The sequence below is a fragment of the Erythrolamprus reginae genome, chromosome 1, assembly GCF_031021105.1.
Source record: "Erythrolamprus reginae isolate rEryReg1 chromosome 1, rEryReg1.hap1, whole genome shotgun sequence".
Taxonomy (NCBI): Eukaryota; Metazoa; Chordata; class Lepidosauria; order Squamata; family Dipsadidae; genus Erythrolamprus; species Erythrolamprus reginae.
In genome coordinates, this window is record NC_091950.1 from 17995383 (window position 1) to 18017003 (window position 21621).

Consider the following 21621-nt stretch of genomic DNA (forward strand, 5'->3'; position numbering starts at 1 on the left):
AATTCTCTGAGGCAAAACAGGGTGGGTTTTTTATTTGTTTGTTTGTTTGTTTGTTTATTTATTATTTCTGTGCTGCCCAGTCCCGAAGGGACTGCCGCTCAGACACTATACTTTTCTGCCCACCCCCCCCAAAAAATTAGAGGGAACACTGGTCTCAAGGCTTTATTACCTTTGCTTAGTCATTTCTGAAACGTATTTTGGCTTTTCTTAATGCTACCGTTTCTTGCAGGCGGTGCAGGCAGAAAGCAAATTGAAAAGGCCGTAGGAAAAGGGGTTAACCACAGTGCTCACACTGTTGTTGCAAACATGTTACAGCGAGAGACATCATCAGCTCCTTTGGCTGTTAGAAAGCAAAAATCATGTCTGGCTTACCCAGTGTCTAAGATCTATTAGTTTACTAGAAAGGCGAGAGCAAAACGAAAACAGCAATTAGCAAATTACTCAGAACGGTCCTTCTGGGTATTGGCTCCTTTGGAAAATGTGTTCCTTAGACTCCTGGCGTTTTGCTCCTGTGGACTAACCTAGCTCTTCTCCTCCTACCACACCTGCACGTGGGTTTTCTTTTCACTACTCAAGAGGATGGAAGGAAACAAAAGTGCAAGGAAAGGAAGTGTGACACACACCCCGCACTCGCTCTCAGCATCCTTTATCATTTTGTACAGAAACTGGATGGTGACCTTTACAAAACCAGCCACAAAGAGACAAAACTAAAGTTCTCACAAAAGGGATTTTTTGTAATGAGAAAAAAAAATTACACTTGTTTTTACAATGGGGTGTAAGTTTCTAGTCCTTAGGCACAGCTGCGCTTAAAATATGAAGTCAGAAGCATAACAACATCAGTATATTTTTTTAATGTGTTGCTTTCCATGTTTATAAATTAAAATAAGCGAGAAGAGGTTCGTAATAAGTGCTAAACATATTTTAAAAAAGCAACTCCATTTGAGAAGGAAGGCCTAGATTTATATTTAAAAAATCATTTTAGCAGATGTTTAAAAACACAAGAGGAAGTACAGAAAAAACCCGCCATTAAAGTGAATTTCAAGTTGTATAAAACTGGATAAAAAAGTAATTTCCAATTTCAAACCCATTAAGATCAAGGCAATATACAACATTAATCAAAATTCAGAATTAGCCTATGCATGTTATGAATTTGAATGATTATTAACAAAAGTATCTATCTAAGGTGATCCCCTTTTGTGACCTTCTGACAGGCGAAACCAGATTCATTTAACAACTAGGTTACTAACACATCAAACCGCAGTGATTCGCTTAACAACAGTGGCAAGGAAGGTTGTAAAATGGGGTCAAAATTCACTTAACAAATGCCTCGCTTAGCAACAAGATTGTGGTTGTAAGTTGAGGACTACCCGTACGCTTCCTTTCTTGCAGAAACAGGGCAGAGGTTTTGAAGAAGAGGCTGATGAAATATCTTCCATAACAGGAGGTCTCCAACCTTGGCAGCTTTTAAGATTTCTGGGCTTCAAATTTATTTATTTACTTATTTATTGGATGTGTATGCCGCCCCTCTCCATGGACTCGGGGCGGCTAACAACAGTGACAAAAAACAGAATGTAAAAAATCCAATACTACAACAGCTAAAAACCCTTGTTATAAAAACCAATCATACATACAAACATACCATGCATAAATTGTAGAAGCCTAGGGGGAAAGAGGATCTCAATTCCCCCATGCCTAACGGCAGAGGTGGGTTTTGAGGAGCTTACGAAAGGCAAGGAGGGTGGGGGCTATTCTAATCTCGGGGGGGAGTTGGTTCCAGAGGGCCGGGGCCGCCACAGAGAAGGCTCTTCCCCTGGGCCCCGCCAACCGACATTGTTTAGTTGACAGGACCCGGAGAAGGCCCACTCTGTGGGACCTAACTGGTCGCTGGGATTCGTGCGGCAGAAGGCGGTCCCTGAGATAATCTGGCCCGGTGCCATGAAGGGCTTTATAGGTCATAACCAACACTTTGAATTGTGACCGGAAACCAATCAGCAACCAATGCAGACTGCGGAGTGTTGGTGTGACATGGGCATATTTAGGGAAGCCCATGATTGCTCTCGCAGTTGCATTCTGCACGATCTGAAGTTTCCGAACACTTTTCAAAGGTAGCCCCATGTAGAGAGCGTTACAGTAGTTGAACCTCGAGGTGATGAGGGCATGAGTGACTGTGAGCAGTGAGTCCCGGTCCAAATAGGGCCGCAACTAGTGCACCAGGCGAACCTGGGCAAACGCCCCTCTCGCCACAGCTGAAAGATGTTTCTCTAATGTGAGCTGTGGATCGAGGAGGACGCCCAAGTTGCGGACCCTCTCTGAGGGGGTCAATAACTTCCCCCCCCCAGGGTAATGGACGGACAGATGGAATTGTCCTTGGGAGGCAGAACCCACAGCCACTCCGTCTTATCTGGGTTGAGCTTGAGTCTGTTGACACCCATCCAGACCCCAACAGCCTCCAGGCACCAGCACATCACTTCCACTGCTTCATTGACCGGACAAGGGGTGGAGATGTAAAGCTGGGTATCATCTGCATATTGATGATACCTCACCCCATGCCCTTGGATGATCTCTCCCAGAGTTCTCTGGGGATTGAAGTCCACAAGTCTTAAAGGTTGCCAAGGTTGGAGACCCCAGTTCTATGACACCAAAGGAGCTTAAGCATTAGCTCATAGGCAGAAGCTTCAGTGCCAGCTCTTCTGTACCATACCAAAGCCTTTATTTCAAGCATCGGTAATCTTATTATCCTGAAAATGACCTCTGCGGATTTCAGCTTTCTCTCAAGGCCGTATAATCAAGAGATATGACCCTGCAAATTTTGCAGCTCCAAATTCTCCAAGGAAAGCTTTCCATTTCAGTCTACTTGGGTGGTTTCTTTGAATATATTTTATTCATCCGCTTCTGTTAGTCAACATTTTCAACGTTCCTTTTTTTTTTTTCAACCACATAAATAATTTCTTTTTTAAAGCTTCAAATCTCATAAACTAGGCTGGATGGAACTGTGGTTCCAGTTCCAGTAATGCAGCACACATTCTTGTGCATGATAATAAATTGAATAGGCTCATAGGAACGATATTTGTTTGCAAAGTAACAAAAAATAAAATTAAAAAATCTGGATTTTTTTCCTCTTTGCAAATAACTTTGTGAAATGCTGGCTTGGTGGTCAAATACAGTTGAATTTATGATACACAGAAACATAGAAGATTGAGGGCAGAAAAAGACCTCATGGTCCATCTAGTCTGCCCTTATACTATTTCCTGTATTTTATCTTAGGATGGATATATGTTTATCCCAGGCATGTTTAAATTCAGTTACTGTGGATTTACCAACCAGGTCTGCTGGAAGTTTGTTCCAAGCATCTACTACTCTTTCAGTCAAATAATATTTTATCACGTTACTTCTAATCTTTCCCCCAACTAACCTCAGATTGTGCCCCCTTGTTCTTGTGTTCAGTTTCCTATTAAAAACACTTCTCTCCTGAACCTTATTTAACCCTTTAACATATGTAAATGTTTCGATCATGTCCCCCCTTTCCCTTCTGTCCTCCACACTCTACAGATTGAGTTCATTAAGTCTTTCCTGATACGTTTTATGCTTAAGACCTTCCACCATTCTTGTAGCCTGTCTTTGGACCCGTTCAATTTTATCCATATCTTTTTGTAGGTGAGGTCTCCAGGACTGAACACAGTATTCTAAATGGGGTCTCACCAGCACTCTATATAGCGGGATCATAATCTCCCTCTTCCTGCTTGTTATACCTCTAGCTATGCAGCCAAGCATTCTATTAAGTCGGAGCCGGAGCGTATAACCAGAAGGAGTTTATTAGTCGGATAACAGAACACACAAACAACAACACATAACTGACAGGATACAAATATATATATACCCGGCACCAACACTTGGGGCCAATAGGAGGCTTGCATTTCTCCCGCCTCCCAGAGGCAACCACTGATATTACAGGGACTCTATTGCTGGGCAAATACACTACACTCCTTTCCCCTTAGGTTGGAGACTACGTAATCTTGCAAGTAACTGGGTGGACGTCTAACCCGCTCTGACCGGCGGAGTGGAACTTCCCCAGAGCAATGAGCGTCGTTGTGGCTGCCACTATGGTTCCCGGGAACTGTAGAACTGTTTCCAGTGGAATCACCTGTAAGGGGCGAAGAACCTCCTAGTGGCGACAGAGGGAAGTCCAACCTATCCCCATCATGACCTGAAGCGTAGTCTGGGGTCAACGGAGGAGTTGGGCACTTGCGGGACCTCAGTTGATCTATATGGCGATGCCATACCCGCCCATCGGGGAGTTCCACCTCGTATGACCTGGGTCCTTTAATCACCGTGACCTTTCCCGCCACCCAGGGGGCTTCCCCGCTATATGCTCGGGCAAACACGGGAGCATTTAAACTAAAAGACCTCCCTGGGGCAGGCCACTGGGGCTCACTTGAGTAGGAAGGGTTTAACCTGTCCAGGGTAATCCTAAACTTTCGGCCCATGAGCAACTCGGCTGGAGATTTGTTTGTAGGGGTCGTTGGTGTGGAATGTTGTGAGAACAAAAACTCTGCAAGTTTCTCCTGCCATGTACCCCGGGACATTTTCTTAAGGGCCTCCTTAGTGGTTCGCACCATGTGCTCCTCTTGCCCGTTGGAGGCTGGATGCCATGGGGCTATGACGGCGTGGCGAATTCCTGCTTTGGCTAGGAACCCCTCAAACTGGGCCGAAGTGAATTGAGGGCCATTGTCGGAGACTAACAAGTCCGGGTAGCCGTGGGTTGCAAACAGGGAGTTCAAAACATGGATAACTGCCTGGGACGTGGTCGCGTGCAACAAGTTGACTTCTAGCCAACGTGAATACACATCCACAGAAACTAGGAACATTTGACCCATAAAGGGTCCAGCCAAATCCACATGTACCCTGGCCCATGGGCCAGCCGGAGGTTCCCAAACTAATGGGACTCCATGAGGGGAGGACGATCTGTGCTCCTGACAGGGCAGACACTGAGCTACACTATGCTCCACGTCCCGATCAAGGCCAGGCCACCATACATATCCCCTCGCCAAAGCCTTCATTCTTACCACTCCTGGATGCCCCTTATGCAGGAGGGAAAGTACCTTTTCCCGGAGACGTGGGGGAACGCACACCCGGCAACCCCGCAACAAACACCCTTGGATGACTGTAAGCTCATCTCTGCAATGAAAAAACGGGGTATAGTTCGCAGAGGGGGTGACCGAAGGCCACCCATGTAAAACCCACTATAGGATGGTGCAATAGGGTTGGTGCAATAGGGTTGATATTCCTGGAGGCGTCTGAATTATGGTAAATGATTTAGCTTTACTAGATAAATGGTCTAAGCAATGGAAACTGCAGTTTAATGTTTCCAAATGTAAAATAATGCACTTGGGGAAAAGGAATCCTCAATCTGAGTATTGTATTGGCAGTTCAGTGTTGGCAAATACTTCAAAAGAAAAGGATTTAGGGGTAGTGATTTCTGACAGTCTCAAAATGGGTGAACAGTGCAGTCAGGCGGTAGGGAAAGCAAGTAGGATGCTTGGCTGCATAGCTAGAGGTATAACAAGCAGGAAGAGGGAGATTATGATCCCACTATATAGAATGCTGGTGAGACCACATTTGGAATACTGTGTTCAGTTCTGGAGACCTCACCTACAAAAAGATATTGACAAAATTGAACGGGTCCAAAGACGGGCTACAAGAATGATGGAAGGTCTTAAGCATAAAACGTATCAGGAAAGACTTAATGAACTCAATCTGTATAGTCTGGAGGACAGAAGGAAAAGGGGGGACATGATCGAAACATTTAAATATATTAAAGGGTTAAATAAGGTCCAGGAGGGAAGTGTTTTTAATAGGAAATTGAACACAAGAACAAGGGGACACAATCTGAAGTTAGTTGGGGGAAAGATCAAAAGCAACATGAGAAAATATTATTTTACTGAAAGAGTAGTAGATCCTTGGAACAAACTTCCAGCAGATGTGGTAGATAAATCCACAGTAACTGAATTTAAACATGCCTGGGATAAACATATATCCATCCTAAGATAAAATACAGAAAATAGTATAAGGGCAGACTAGATGGACCATGAGGTCTTTTTCTGCCGTCAGACTTCTATGTTTCTATGTTTCTATGATAGCAACGGGTCACGTAGGGACTCCTCGGCAATCATGGAGGCGGATAAAGCTAAAGGCTGATCTGCAATGGCCAATACAGACGATGCCGGGGCTGGATCCTCGAGCAACTGTGGTGAGGGACAACGGCTCAGGGCGTCTGCGTGGGCAATGTTGCGACCCGGCTGGTACAACAGGCGATAGGAGTAGTTGGCCAAAAATACAATCCATCTGGACATCCTCGGAGATAAAATAAGGGGGCTCTGGCGGTCACCGGACAAGAGGCCTAAAAGAGGCTGGTGATCAGTTACGATGGCAAAGGGGCGGCCATAAAGGTAGTCGTGAAACCGCCGGACCCCGGCTATTATGGCTAGGGCTTCTCTATCAATATGGCCAAAATTCCTCTCGGCCTTGGCCAAAGTCCTTGAAAAGAAAGCCAATGGAACTTCGGACCCATTTGGAAGCTTGTGGCTTAGTACAGCCCCCAACCCGTAAGGGGATGCGTCACAGGTCAGAAGCAAAGGCAAGTATGGCGAATACTGCGCCAAAACTGTGTTAGAAGAGAGAACCTCCTTGACGGCTACAAAAGCATCGGCCTCCCGGGGGCCCCATTCCCACTTCCTATTCTTATCAAGCAGCCGGTGTAAGGGCTCGGCCAAAGATGCCTTATGGGGGATGAACATCGCATAAAAATTCACTAACCCCAGGAAAGCCTGGAGCTCTACTTTGGACCTTGGGGTGCGAGCCTCCCAAATGGCCTTGGTCTTTTCGGGGGTGGGGTGGATTCCCTTTCTATCAATTATGAACCCCAAAAATTCTACCTGTGGCACACCGAACATACATTTGTGTGGTTTGATTTTCAGACCGGCTTCACTAAATTTAGAGAGGACTAACTTGACCCTCTTAAGGAGGTCAGATTCGGACTGGGCAGAGACCAAAACATCATCGAAATATGGAACCGTACCTGGGATTCCATATAGCAGTCGTTCCATGAGTGCTTGAAAAATTCCCGGGGCCTTGGATACCCCAAATTGCAAACGTTTGCACCGAAACACTCCCCTGTGCGTAGTGATAGCCTGTGCATCAGCTGCCAGTGGGTCCACAGGGAGCTGTTGGTATGCTTGGGAGAGATCAAGTTTTGCGAATATTGTACCCTCCCCCAGCGAGTGCAACAGGTGCTGCACAACCGGCACTGGGTAGGAATGGTGGCTCAGTGCCTTGTTAATAGTGCACTTATAGTCGCCACAAATCCGTATTCCACCTCCCGCCTTCACAGCCACCACTATAGGGGTCTCCCAGGCGGCTTGGTCAATGGGCTCTAAAACGCCCTGGGCCACAAGGTGATCCAACTCAGCATCCACCTTAGGACGTAAAGCTAAAGGAACCCTGCGAGGTTTGATTCTAACCGGGGGAACCATAGGGTCTAAGCCAAAAGAAATAGGGAACCCCTTGTAGCACCCTAAAGTACTATCGAATACATCCGGATATTGTGATGCCAATTCAGAAAACGCCTTCCCCCCAGACACAAAATTAACTCCCAAAACTGACAATCCCAAAGAACCAACCAGTCCAGGCCCAACAAGTTAGTAAAGGGTCCATCCACAATAATAAGGGGCAAGCGACCTGAGAATTGCTTAAAACGAACAAAGAAATGGCCTTGTCCCACAACCGGAATCAGGGATCCCTGGTAATCCCGAAGATTTAGTGGACACGGAGAAAAAGATCGTTTTGACAGGCAGGGAAAACACCTCTTGATGGTCGCCCAAGGCACCAACGAATGGGCCAAGCCCGTGTCCACCTGCATAGAGCACGGGGCCCGCCCGAGGGCGACGGAAATGCAGATCTTCTCGCTGGACGGGCTGGTGGCGGCAATTCTAATGGAATCTCCAGATGGAGGATCGCGGCCAGAAGACGAAACGGCGGAATAAACAGCGTTACAATCATACCGGCGGAAAGCAGTGTCCCTCGGTGGAGGTCGGGAACCTCCAGGCAGCTGATCTTTGTTGAAATTAGACGACGCGGAGTAAGGACGGCGAATTCTGCATGCGCGAGCGATGTGCCCCCGGCCTCCACAACGGCGGCACGTCACATCCGCAAAAGGGCAGGCGGCCCGGAAGTGATCGCCACCGCATCCTCGACACGAAGACGGAGGCGGGCGGGGCCGGCTAGGAGGGGCGTCGCGGGGCCTAGAGTTTGACAGGTGACAAACTTCTTCCTCCTGAGCTAAAGCAGATTCGAGGTCTTGCGGCAGCTGATTGAGCTGCTTTGCCGGGGCTGATGAGGTAGCGTTGACAACCACATCCATTGCGGCTAAGGACTGCGTGGACATCTCAAAAGCCCTCGCTTCTGAGAGGGCAACTTTGAAAGATAAATCCCTCATAGCAAGGAGGCGGCGCTTCAGGCGCCCGTCTTTCACACCAAAGACCAAACGATCTAACAAATAGTCCTCCAAATCCACAAATTCGCAATAAAGAGCAGCACGCCGAAGGGCAGCCACAAAATCGTTAATAGACTTACCATCCAGTTGGTTCCGATGGAAAAATCTGTACCGACGAGCACAACGGGACGGGGGGGCGTAATGATCTTGTAATGTTGAGAGAAAGGTGTCCCAAGGCACATCGTTAATTGGAGTAGGAGCAAAAATAGCCCGAGCCGTCTCGAACATTTCTGTGCCACAAAAACTTAAAAAATATGCCCTCTTACGATCCCCCTCTATCTCAGTAAATCTATTTGAAATAAGAAAGCAATCGAACCTGGCTACGTAGGAGTCCCAGGTTTCCGCTTGAGGGTCGAAAGGAGCGAACGTAAGATGCGTGGACATTGCGATCACGATAGAATTCTTTGCTAGGTAGAAGGAAAACAGTGTGGGCACCACGCTCCTTCGTCGCCAATATTAAGTCGGAGCCGGAGCGTATAACCAGAAGTTTATTAGTCGGATAACAGAACACACAAGCAACAACACATAACTGACAGGATACAAATATATATATACCCGGCACCAACACTTGGGGCCAATAGGAGGCTTGCATTTCTCCCGCCTCCCAGAGGCAACCACTGATATTACAGGGACTCTATTGCTGGGCAAATACACTACACATTCTACTTGCTTTCTCTACTGCCTGACTGCACTGTATATGACTGCAGTTTTCCAATATCTGAGGGACTGCCACAAAGAAGAGAGGGTCAACTTATTTTCCAAAGCACCTGAAGGCAAGACAAGAAGCAATGGATGGAAACTAATCCTGGAGACTAATCATAGAACTAAGGAGGAATTTCCTGACAGCGAGAACAATTAACTAGCGGAATGACTTGCCACCAGAAGTTGTGGGTGCTCCAACATTGGAGGTTTTTAAGAAGAGATTGTATAAACATTTCTCTGAAATGGAATAGGGTCTCTTGCTTGGGCAGAGGGTTAGATTAGAAGACATCCAAGGTCCCTTCCAACTGGTATTTTGTTACTCAGAAATGGATTCTGTAGGGTAGTTCCAGATTTACAGATGGCTTTCCCCGTATCTTGGTTTGCTTTCCAGCAACTGTGAAAAATACATGACGTTAGATTTGTATTTGTGTGTGCATGTCTTCAAATCAGTTTTCTGACTCTGGGAGACGCCTGAACAAGTCTCTGTGTTATTTTTGGAAAGGATTGATCTATCTATCTATCTATCTATCTATCTATCTATCTATCTATCTATCTATCTATCTATCTATTTATTGGATTTGTATGCCGCCCCTCTCCGTAGACTCGGGGCGCCCCTCTCCGTAGACTTTGGAAGTGTTTTGCCATTGCCTTCTTCTTTTATTTATTTATTTAGTCCAATACACAATGAGGGTTTTAGTGGGTATATATCTATATACACATAGTAAAATACATGATGAAAGTTATAGAGGGGATACTCATAGTAAAATATATCTAAGAAATAATAGATAAGAAGGTATAGTAATAGAACATATCAATGAAAGAGTAGAAGAAGAGATATAGGAATAGAAGAAAGGTATAGGGGGTATAGGAGAGCAATAGGACAGGGGACGGAAGGCACTCTAGTGCACTTGTACTCGCCCCTTACTGACCTCTTAGGAATCTGGATAGGTCAACCGTGGAATCTAAGGGTAAAGTGTTGGGGGTTTGGGGATGACACTATGGAGTCCGGTAGGGTTAAGTGAAAGGGACTGGCTCAAAAATCACTCAGCTGGCTTTGCAGCCAAGGCAGGACTAGAACACATCGCCTCCTGATTCAGATTAAACTGTTTTGTGAGATTATTCTTTCTAACCCATAATCTAACCAGGAGCTAAATCCCTTCACTGGTAACAGGGGAGCTTCCTGCTGGCCATTTACCTGAAGGATTTCCGAAACCTTTATCAATCTGGGAATCTATTGTTATAATAAGTCAAAATCAGCCCATAAAATCATCTGCTACAACGTCCTTCCTGTCAACGACTACTTCAGCTTCAACCCCAACAACACATGAGCACACAACAGATACAAACTGAAAGTAAACCGCTCTAAACCCGACTGCAAGAAATACGACTTTTGAGTAATTGATGCACGGAACTCATTACCAGACTCTGTAGTATCATCACCTAAACCCCCCCAAACTTTACCTTTAGGCTATTCATTGTTGACCTCTTCCAATTCCTAAGAGGTCAGTAAGGGGCGTGCATAAGTGCACCAGCGTGCCTTCCCCTTCCACCCCCTGTCCTAATGTTTATCTTTTACTAGTATTATGAATATAAATATTATTATACTTTTGCATATCACCAATACATACTTGACAAAGCAAATAAAACAATAAAAAATAGAATAGAATTCTTTATTGGCTAAGTGTGATTGGACCCACAGGGAATTTGTCTTGGTGCAGATGCTCTCAGTGTACATAGAAGAAAAGATACATTTGTCAAGAATCATGAAGCACAACTCTTAATGATTGTCATAGGATACAAATAAGCAATGGGGGAAAATCAATGTTAATATAAATTGTAAGGATACAAGTAACAAGTCATACAGTTACAAGTGGGAGGAAATGGGTGATAGCAACAATGAGAAGACTAATAGCAATGAAGCCTTAGTGAGTTTGTCAGTGGTGAGGGAATTATTTGTTTAGCAGAGTGATGGCATTCGGGGGAAAACTGTTCTTGTGTCCATTTGTCTTGGTGTGCAATGCTCTATAGCATTGTTTTGAGGGTAGGAATTGATGTCCAGTTTATGTCCAGGATGCAAGAGGTCAGTACATATTTTCTCAGCCCCCTTTTTGACTTGTGCAGTATACAGGTCCTCAGTGGAAGGCAGGTTGGCAGTAATTGTTTTTTCTGCAGTTCTGAAGCCTGTGTCTGTCTTGTTGGGTTGCAGAACTGAGCCAGACAGTGATAGAGGTGCAGATGACAGACTCAGTGATTCCTCTGTAGAATTGTATCAGCAGCTCCTTGGGCAGTTTGAGCTTCCTGAGTTGGTGCAGAAAGAACATTGTTTGTTGTGGGGGTTTTGATGACTTTTTGATGTTAGGTGTCCATTTTAAGTCTTAAGATATGACAGAACCTAGAAACTTGAAGGACTCTATTGTTGATACTGTGTTGTCTAGTATTGTAAGAGGTGGTAGAATGGGAGGGTTTTCTAAAGTCTGTTCTGTCGGGCTCTCTGGTGGAATCCTCCCGAAAATTCACAGGTACAAATTTCAGACACACACACGTTTGAAAATTCAAAACAATATTCTTTATAATGAAAATTCACTTAAACTAAGCCCTCTTTTTGTATAGCAAAGAGCACTCGTCTCCAAACAAACTGGTAACTGGTACAAGTCCCTTATCAGTTCTGAGATACTTAGCTTGCAGCTGTGAGGCAATTCACAGTCCTTCTTCTTTCACAAAGTGAAACACACTTTGCTCTGCTTTAGTTTCAAAGCGGGGGAAAAGCAACACACCAAGGTCGAAGTCAGCAAGGCAGGCACGAAACACAACGATCAGATAATCCTCCACAATGGCTGTTCTTTATAGCAGCCTCACTAATCACCACAGCCCCCACCCAACCACAGGTGGCCTCATTTTCTTTGATAATACTCTCTCAGTTGTTGCTGCCTATGCATCGCTCTCCGCATGCGTGGCTGTATCATTAACTCTTGTTCCGAATCCAAGGAGGAGAGAGATAATTGATCTCCTTCTGAGCTGTCTGCCACACTCTCCTCCTCCCTGTCACTCATGTCTTCTTGGTCATAGGAGCCTTCATCAGCAGATTCCACTGGGGGCAAAACAGGCCTGCGGCATGTGGGTGTCTCCCCCACATCCACAGTCCTTGGGGCAGGAGCAGGGCCAGAGCTAACCACAACAAAGTCTACCACTATTTCTACAGTTTTGAGTGCGTTCAGTTCCAGATTGTTCCGGCTACACCACCAGACTAATTATTCAACCTCCCATCTGTATGCAATTTCATTGTTGTCTCGAATGAGAACAATCACTGTTGTATCATCTGCAAACTTCAGTAGTTTAACAGATGGACTGTTTGAGATGTAGTCATTGTAGTGATGGCGAACCTATGGCACGGATGCCACAGGTGGCACACGGAGCCCTATCTGCTGGCACGCGAGCTGTTGCCCAAGCTCTGCTCCAATGTGTGTGCCGGCCACCTGATTTTTGGCTCACAGAGGCTCTGGGAGGGCATTTTTGGCTTCCAGAGAGCCTCAGGGAGGGAAGCCTTTGGAGCCTGGGGAAGGAGAAACATGAACCCAGTGGTCCCACCCAAAGTTGGGAAACAATCCATTTCCGGCCTCCAGAGGGCCTCCAGGGGGTGGGGGAAGCTGTTTTCGCCCTCCCCAGGCATTGAATTATGGGTGTGGGCACTCACGCATGTCCGATAGTGCATGTCCATGCTTTTTCAGCACCCAAGGAAAAAAAGGTTCGCTATCACTGGTATATAGAAAGAAGGGGTGAGAGAGTATACAGCCTTGGGGGGGGGGCTGTGCTAATTGTACAGGTATCTGATGTGATTTTGCTTTGCTTCATCTGCTGCTTCCTGTCTGTTAGACTCTGCATTTGGGTTTGTGTTATTGTTAGGGTTCATCGCACAGTAAGCCAGATTTAAACTGGATTTGGTATTTTTATCCACCTATCAAGTCTTCCCTCCCAAGGGCCTGGGACAGGCAGTAGTTGCTTGATGGTGTGAAAGGCAGTGTTGCAGGATGGAAGCTGTTCCAAATAAAGCCGCTGTTGTCAATGTTGAGGGTGTTGAAGTGGTGCCCTGATTGTTTTGGGAGAGGACCACCCAAGGCACCTATGATCCTTATCATCATTAAAATGTATTAAAACCACCCATCCAAAAAATCGGAGCAGCTTCCAACATCCAAACATTCCAACCAGTTAATAGCAACAAATAAAACAGAGTAGCTGGACTAACCTAACAAAAACACAACAGGCATATTCACAAATATGCTAAATTTAGACCTCTCCTTGATTAGTTTCCACCCATTGCTTTTTGTTCTCAGGTGCTTTGGAGATTAGTTTGACTCTCTCTTCTTTTGGCAACAGATATGGCTCTTTTTTGCCACCTGTGGCATGTGCAATAGATTTGCCATCACTGTTCTGTCGGGCTCTCTGGTAGAATCCTCCCAAAAATTCACAGGTACAAATTTCAGACACACACACATTTGAAAATTCAAAACAATGTTCTTTATAATGAAAATTCACTTAAACCAAGCCCTCTTTTGGTATAGCAAAGAGCACTCGTCTCCAAACAAACTGGTAATTTATACAAGTCCCTTATCAGTTCTGTGATACTTAGCTTGCAGCTGTGAGGCAATTCACAGTCCTTCTTCTTTCACAAAGTGAAACACACTTTGCTCTGGGTTAGTTTCAAAGCGGGGGGAAAATCAGCACACAAAAGGTCAAAGTCAGTAAAGCAGTCATGAAACACAACGATCAGATAATCCTCCACAATGGCCAAACCCACAGGCTGCTATTTATAGCAGCCTCACTAATGACCACAGCCCCACCCAACCACAGGTGGCCTCATTTTCTTTGATAATAATCTCTCAGTTGTTGTTGCCTATGCATTGCTCTCCTCATGCGTGGCTGTATCATTAACTCTTGTTCTGAATCCAAGGAGGAGCTAGATAATTGATCTCCTTCTGAGCTGTCTGCCACACTCTCCTCCTCCCTGTCACTCATGTCTTCTTGGTCAGAGGAGCCTTCATCAGCAGATTCCACCGGGGGCAAAACAGGCCTGCAGCATGTGGATGTCTCCCCCACATCCACAGTCCTTGGGGCAGGAGCAGGGCCAGAGCTAACCACAACAATCACAGACCTAGATTAATCCACCATATTAACCCATAATTATAATTATAATAATAACAACAACAACAACAACAACAACAACAACAACAACAACAAAAACAGAGTTGGAAGGGACCTTGGAGGCCTTCCAATCAACCCCCTGCTTAGGCAGGAAATCCTACAACACTACAGACAAATAAATCTATTTCAAGCCTGGTGTCTTAAAATACGGCTGGCCTTGTTAAAAAATCGTAAGAGGCCTGAGCAAAACTCTGATTCCTGTCAGTCCACATTTTCAGGTCCCAGTTCTGCACACTAGGAGTTTTACAAGGGTGTTTTAAATCAGTATTGCCATTTCCTAATTGACTGTAGTGTTTTTTTAAGTACAGTATATTGATGGAAATCTGGATTAAAATTGACTAAGGAAAATACTTTTAACTAACTAACTAACTTACTTACTTACTTACTTACTTACTTACTTACTTACTTACTTACTTACTTACTTACTTACTTATTAGATTTGTATGCCGCCCCTCTCCGTAGACTGGGGGCGGCTCACAGCAATAATAAACAAAATATAACAAATCTAATAATTTAAGAGAAACACTAAAAAAACCATTATTAAAAGCAAACATACACACAAACATACCATACATAAACTGTATAGGCCCGGGGGAGATGTTTCAATTCCCTCATGCCTGACGGCAGAGATGGGTTTTAAGGAGTTTGCGAAAGGCGAGGAGGGTGGGGGCAGTTCTAATCTCTGGGGGGAGCTGGTTCCAGAGGGTCAGGGCCGCCACAGAGAAGGCTCTTCCCCTGAGTCCCGCCAAACGGCATTGTTTAGTTGACGGGACCCGGAGAAGGCCAACTCTGTGGGACCTAATCAGTTGCTGGGATTCGTGTGGCATTTTTTCATGCCAGATGAGGGGATTCTGGGAGTTTAAGTCTGCACATCTTAAAAGTCGCCAAGCTTGAAAACACTACTCTAAACAATGCCTCCAGACAGATTTAAACCCCAACCTATTTGAATTATTGAAGCTGGGAGGGAAAAAATGGCTTATTACAATGCTGATTGAAATTATTATGTTGGACGCAGCCCTGTGTCGGTTGAGAAGGGTGGTATAGACGTCTAGATAGACAAACAGACCGACAGATACATAGGTAAATGAACCAAAAGGGTCAAGCTATTTTCCAAGGCACCTGAAGGCCAGACAAGAAACAATAGATGGAAACAGACCAAGGAGAGATTCAACCTAGAAATAAGGAGAATTTTTTTAACAGTGAGAAGAATCAACCCATGCCTTGCCTTTGGAAATTGTGGGAACTTCATCCCTGGAAGAGAAGAGATTGGACTGACATTTGTCAGAAATGGTGTAGGGTGGGGTTGGATTAGATCAAGGGGTCTTCCACTTTGGCCATTTTAAGACTTGTGGACTTCAACTCCCAGAATTCTTAAAGTTGCCAAGGTTGGAGACCTCTAGACTAGATGACCTTACAAGGTCCCTTCCAACTCCTGTCAATCTTGTTAAAATCTGGAAAGCAGCTAAGGGTTTTTTGAGTAAAGGTACTTCACACCAACAGCATCCAAGCCTCTTCTAGAAGACCCAAGGCCAAATCATCATCATCATCGTCATCATCTACATCACAACTTCCTAGGTGCTTGGGAAGCCCCTGACTGGTGATGAAATACAAAATCCAGTCTAGTGATTTCATTTGCTATGTTATATTAATAATAATAATAATAATAATTTTGCAAAGCACAGTACAAAGATCTGAAAATCGAGCTGCAACGACTCTGGCATAAGCCAGAGAAAGTGGTCCCAGTGGTACTTGGCACGCTGGGCGCAGTGCCAAAGGATCTCAGCGGACATTTGAAAACCATCGGAATTGACAAACTCTCCATCTAAAAACTGCAAAAGGCTACTTTTTTGGGATCGGGACATATAATTCGCCTCTACATCACGCAGTCCTAGGTGCTTGGGAAGTGCTCGACAGGTGATGAAATACGAAATCCAGCATAGTGATCTAGTTTGCTGTGTTGTATTGTTAGATAACAACCACAACAACAACAACAATAACAACAACAACTGACAGGGTTTTGGAACACCATACACCAGACAGAAGGGAATGGGGGGGCACGATTGAAACATTTAAATATGTTAAAGGGTTAAATAAGGTTCAGGAGGGAAGTGTTTTTAATAGGAAAGTAACATGAGAAAATATTATTTCACGGAAAGAGTAGTAGATGCTTGGAACAAACTTCCAGCAGACGTGGTTGGTAAATCCACAGTAACCTAATTTAAACATGCCTGGGATAAACAGGAAATAGTATAAGGGCAGACTAGATGGATCATGAGGTCTTTTTCTGCCGTCAATCTTCTATGTTTCAATAATAATAATAATAATAATAATAATAATAATAATAATAATAACAACAACAACAACAACGATAATGATGATAATAACAGCAACAATAATAATTGATTAGATTAGATTAGGCATTAATTTATTAGATTAGAATGCAGCTGCAAGAGCAGTCATGGGTTTCCCAAGGTATGCCCATGTTACACCAACACTCCGCAGTCTGCATTGGTTACCAATCAATTTCCGGTCACAATTCAAAGTGTTGGTTATGACCTATAAAGCCCTTCATGGCATCGGACCAGAATATCTCCGTTTCTGCCGCACGAATCCCAGTGATCGATTAGGTCCCACAGAGTTGGCCTTCTCCGAATCCCGTCGACAAAACAATGTCGTTTGACAGGTCCCAGGGGAAAAGCCTTCTCTGTGGCAGCCCCGACCCTCTGGAACCAGCTCCTCCCCCCGAGATTAGAACTGCCCCCACCCTCCTTGCCTTTCCTAAACTCCTTAAAACCCACCTCTGTCCTCAGGCATGGGGGAATTGAGACATCTCCCCTGGCCTATACAATTCATGTATGGCATGTTTGTGTGTATGTCTGCTTTAATAACAGGTTTTTTTTTAATGTTTTAAATTATTAGATTTGTCTTGAATTGTTTTATTATTGTTATGAGCCGCCCTGAGTCTACGGAGAGGGGCAGCATACAAATCAGATAGATAGATAGATAGATAGATAGATAGATAGATAGATAGATAGATAGATAGATAGATAGATAGATAGATAGATAGATAGATAGATAGATAGATAGATAGATAGATGATAGATAGATAGATAGATAGATTGGATAGATAGATTGGATAGATAGATAGATAGATAGATAGATAGATAGATAGATAGATAGATAGATAGATAGATAGATAGATAGATAGATAGATGATAGATGATAGATAGAGAGATAGATGATAGATAGATGATAGATGATTGATAGATAGATAGATGATAGATAGATAGATAGGATAGATAGATAAGATAGATAGATAGATAAGATAGATAGATTTGTATGCTGCCCCTCTCCGAGGACTCTGAGGAAGATGATAAATAATAATAATGATTAATAATAATGATGATGATAACGAATAATAATAATAATAATAATAATAATAATAATAATAATAATAATAATAATAATGTTTTTTAAAAGGCCTCAGATTCTTTCTCTGCCTTCTCCCACTTTCCCCAACACAGCGCCACAGCAACGCCGTACCCCGCTGGGCCCGTTCCCCTTCTGCGCAAAGGCATTCCTCCCGCTTCACACGCGCACGTAGCGCCCAGCCGCGCAATTCGGGTTCATTTATTTCTCCTCAGGCGGCGCCAAAAATTGGATTTCGGTCCGCCGCCTCCCCTTCCCTCCATTCTGTGGGGGGAACGGAAGGAGACACCAAGACAATCTCCGAAGGACCTTTTTTTTCCCCCTCACCGAAGCCCGAGTCGGTGGGGCTGGTTGCGTGGGCCTCGCACTGACTCCGCGGTTTTGGGCTTTTCTCACCCCCCACGCGCCCCATCTTGAAAGGCAATGACACGGCCGATATTGAGCCGGCCCCCCTCCCGCTCATTTCGCCCCGTCTTCACAGGCACGCACGCCAGACAAGAAACCCCCCCCCCCAGCAAAATGACTATTCCCTAAATATTCTAAATGAATATCTAAATATTTTATTATTATTATTATTATTATTATTATTATTATTATTATTATTATTATTATTATATTGATTGATTGATTGATTGATTGATTGGATTTGTATGCCGCCCCTCTCCGTGGACTCGGGGAAATATTCCCTTTCCTCCCTACCCGGTTTCTTTGCACGCAGGGAACACAACACATACGCAACACCCACACACTTTACCCTTGGCTCCCAGTGAATAATCCATATTCGTTCGCTCCAAAAGAAGAGACGCGGTGCAGAGACGGGTTTCATCCCCCCCAGCCCCCCCAAAATGGGAAAACAGCCTTTTCTTCCCCAAAACAAATTTATCCAATTTGCATAAATTGGAATAATTTATGGATGATTAAATGATGATCCATAATCATGATAAATGAGGATGGATAATAATAATAATAATAATAATAATAATAATAATAATAATAAAAATAAAAATAATAATAATAATTTATTAGATTTGTATGCCGCCCCTCTCCGAAGACTATAATCACGATAAATGATTATGGGTGATCATTTATTATCCATAAATGATTCCAATTTATGCAACCAACATATCCTAAGAATCTTGTATTCTAAGATTTTTATTAATATTTTTTCATTACTTATTTGACCCCCTAGGACAACCATTAAGCGTTGCACTTTATGATTCTTGACAAATCTATATTTTATGTACACTGAGAGCCAAGACAAATTTCTCGTGTGTCCAACCACACTTGGCCAATAAAAGAATTCTATTCTATAAATGATTTCCAATTTATGCAACCAATACATGATTCCAATTTATGCTACTACGCATAGCAATTCCGAGGATTAACAAATGCAACGATTCCAATTTATGCAACCCATTCCAATAGCAATTGCAACCTATGGGTCATCTTGCAGTGTTTTGCACCCACGCACCCACAACACAGACACACACAAACGGGGCAATGCAACGCAGCGACCCCCCCTCCTCCGGATTTCCTCCATCTAGGATTCCACTGACCCGAAAGAGGTAGCGGGAGGCTGCGCTGCGCGCCAGAGTCCAACCCACGGCGCCAAGGAGAAAAAGCAGCGGCTCCGTCCAGACCAGCCGGGCGTTCTCGGCCCACGTCCGGCAGGACAGTTCCCAGCCGCAATCTGTGCAGCTCCGCAGCGCCCCGACTAGGCTCCGGTAACTCCGCCGCACCAACTGCTCGTAGCTCGGCATAGGCTCGGTCGGCTGCATCCTTTTTTTCCCCCTTCTCGGCTCTTCGTGGCGCGATCACGAGCGGCAGCAAGTGCGAGGCTGCCTCTTGCCGCCGCCGCCGCTGCTGCAGCCGCCCATCCAGCGCGCGCGCCGGTCCTGCACCAGCTGTTTGCAGCTGAGACGGCGGCTCGGGCCCTCTCTGCGCACGCGCGGCGGCCGCGGCTTGGACCTGCCCGGAGAGCGAGCAAAAAAAAAAAACAAGTGAGGGTCTCCCCCACCCCACCCCGCCGGACGCGACCTTCGGCGGCCGCTAGAGGGCGCCCGGCAACGCCTCCACAGTGCCCGGCGAGAAAGGATCCCGGCTCCTTTTGGGCAGCTTCTAAGCCGATCGCGGTTGCTTTCTAAAAATAGATCCTCCCGGGATCGAAGGCGATCGTGCAAACGTCGGACTCTGCTGCTGTTTCGGGAACCTGCTCATTCACGTCCAACGCAAGAGAGAAAATCCGAGATTAAATGCGGATTTAGATGATCTGCTCTGCCTGGTTCGCCCAAGATTTCCCAGCGTTGGGATCCACTCCGCTTTTTAGGCAGGTGGCGTTGGGAGAAGCTATCCGGTCCCGAAATTCCTGCCGGGAGATGCGCGGTTAACCTGTGGAGAGGGATTCAGGTACGAGCCAACCTTGCCTACCTGACACTTTGATTGTACCCTGCTCAAAAAAAATAAAGGCGACACTTAAACAACAGAATATAACTTCAAGGAAATCAAACTTCTGTGAAATCAAACTGTCCACTTAGGAAGCAACGCTGATTGACAGTCAATTTCACCTGCTGTTGTGTAAATGGAATAGTTGTGTAAATGAAATATTCAATGAGAATATTTCATTCATTCAGATCGAGGATGGGTTATTTGAGTGTTCCCTTTAATTTTTTTTGAGCAGTATAGATCATAGCAGTAGCATTTAGGCTTATATACCACATCATAGTGCTTTGACAGCCCTCTCTAACCATTTACAGAATCAGCTTCTTGCCCCCAACAATCTCGGTCCTCATTTGACTGACCTCGGAAGGATGGAAGGCTGAGTCAACCTTGAGCCGTTGGTGAGATTTGAACTGCTGAACTACAGCTAGCAGTTAGATGAAGTAGTCTGTAGTGCTGCATTCTAACCATTGCGACACTTTCTCTCTCTCTCTTTCTCCCCTCCCTCTTTCTTTCTTTCTCTTTCTTTCTTTGCAATAGTATTTAGACTTATATACCACTTCATAGTGTTTTTACAACCTTCTCTAGATGATTTACAGAATCAGCCTCTTGCCCCCAACAATCTGGGTCCTCATTTGACCCACCTTGTAAGGATGGAAGGCTGAGTAAACCTTGAGCCAGTGGTGAGGTTTGAACTGCTGAACTACAGTTAGTAGTGAGCTGAAGTAGCCTGTAGTGCTACATTCTAACCACTGCACCACTTTTTCTCTCTCTTTCTCCCCTCCCTCTTTCTTTCTTTCTTTTTCTTTCTCTCTCTCTCTCTCTCTTTCTTTCTTTGCAATAGTATTTAGACTTATATACCACTTCATAGTGTTTTTACAGCCTTCTCTAAATCAGTGATTTTCAACCTTTTTTGAGCTACGGCACATTTTTTACATATACAAAATCATGGGGCACATTGAACGGGGGGGGGGGGGCTAAAAAAAGTTTGGACAAAAAAATTCTCTCTTCCTCTCTTTCGCTCTATTTCTCTCCCTCTTTCTCTCTCTTCCTTCCTTCCTCTCTCTCTCCATCCCTCTTTCGTTCTCTCTTCCTTCATTCCTCTTTTTGTTCTTTTTCTCTCTCTTGCCTTCCCTCCCTCTCTTTCTCTCTCTCTCTTGCTTTCTTTCTCTCTCTTTCTCTCTCTCTTGCTTTCTTTCTCTCCCTCTCTTGCTTTCTTTCTCTCTCTCTCTCTCTTGCTTTCTTTCTCTCTCTTGCTTTCTTTCTCTCTCTTTCTCTTTCTCTCTCTCTTGCTTTCTTTCTCTCTCTTT

The 21621-nt window shown here is 44.7% G+C and overlaps 1 protein-coding gene across 1 annotated transcript in view; it reads right to left on the reverse strand.

Moving 5' to 3' along the window:
• CERS1 (ceramide synthase 1) overlaps positions 1–19759 on the reverse strand; it is a 61596-nt gene extending 41837 nt beyond the window's left edge. The window contains exon 1 of the mRNA XM_070745910.1: positions 19432–19759. Coding sequence (XP_070602011.1) covers positions 19432–19653 — 222 coding nt within the window. The 5' untranslated portion in view covers positions 19654–19759. The remainder of the gene's footprint in view (positions 1–19431) is intronic.
• Between the last annotated feature and the right edge of the window lie 1862 nt (positions 19760–21621).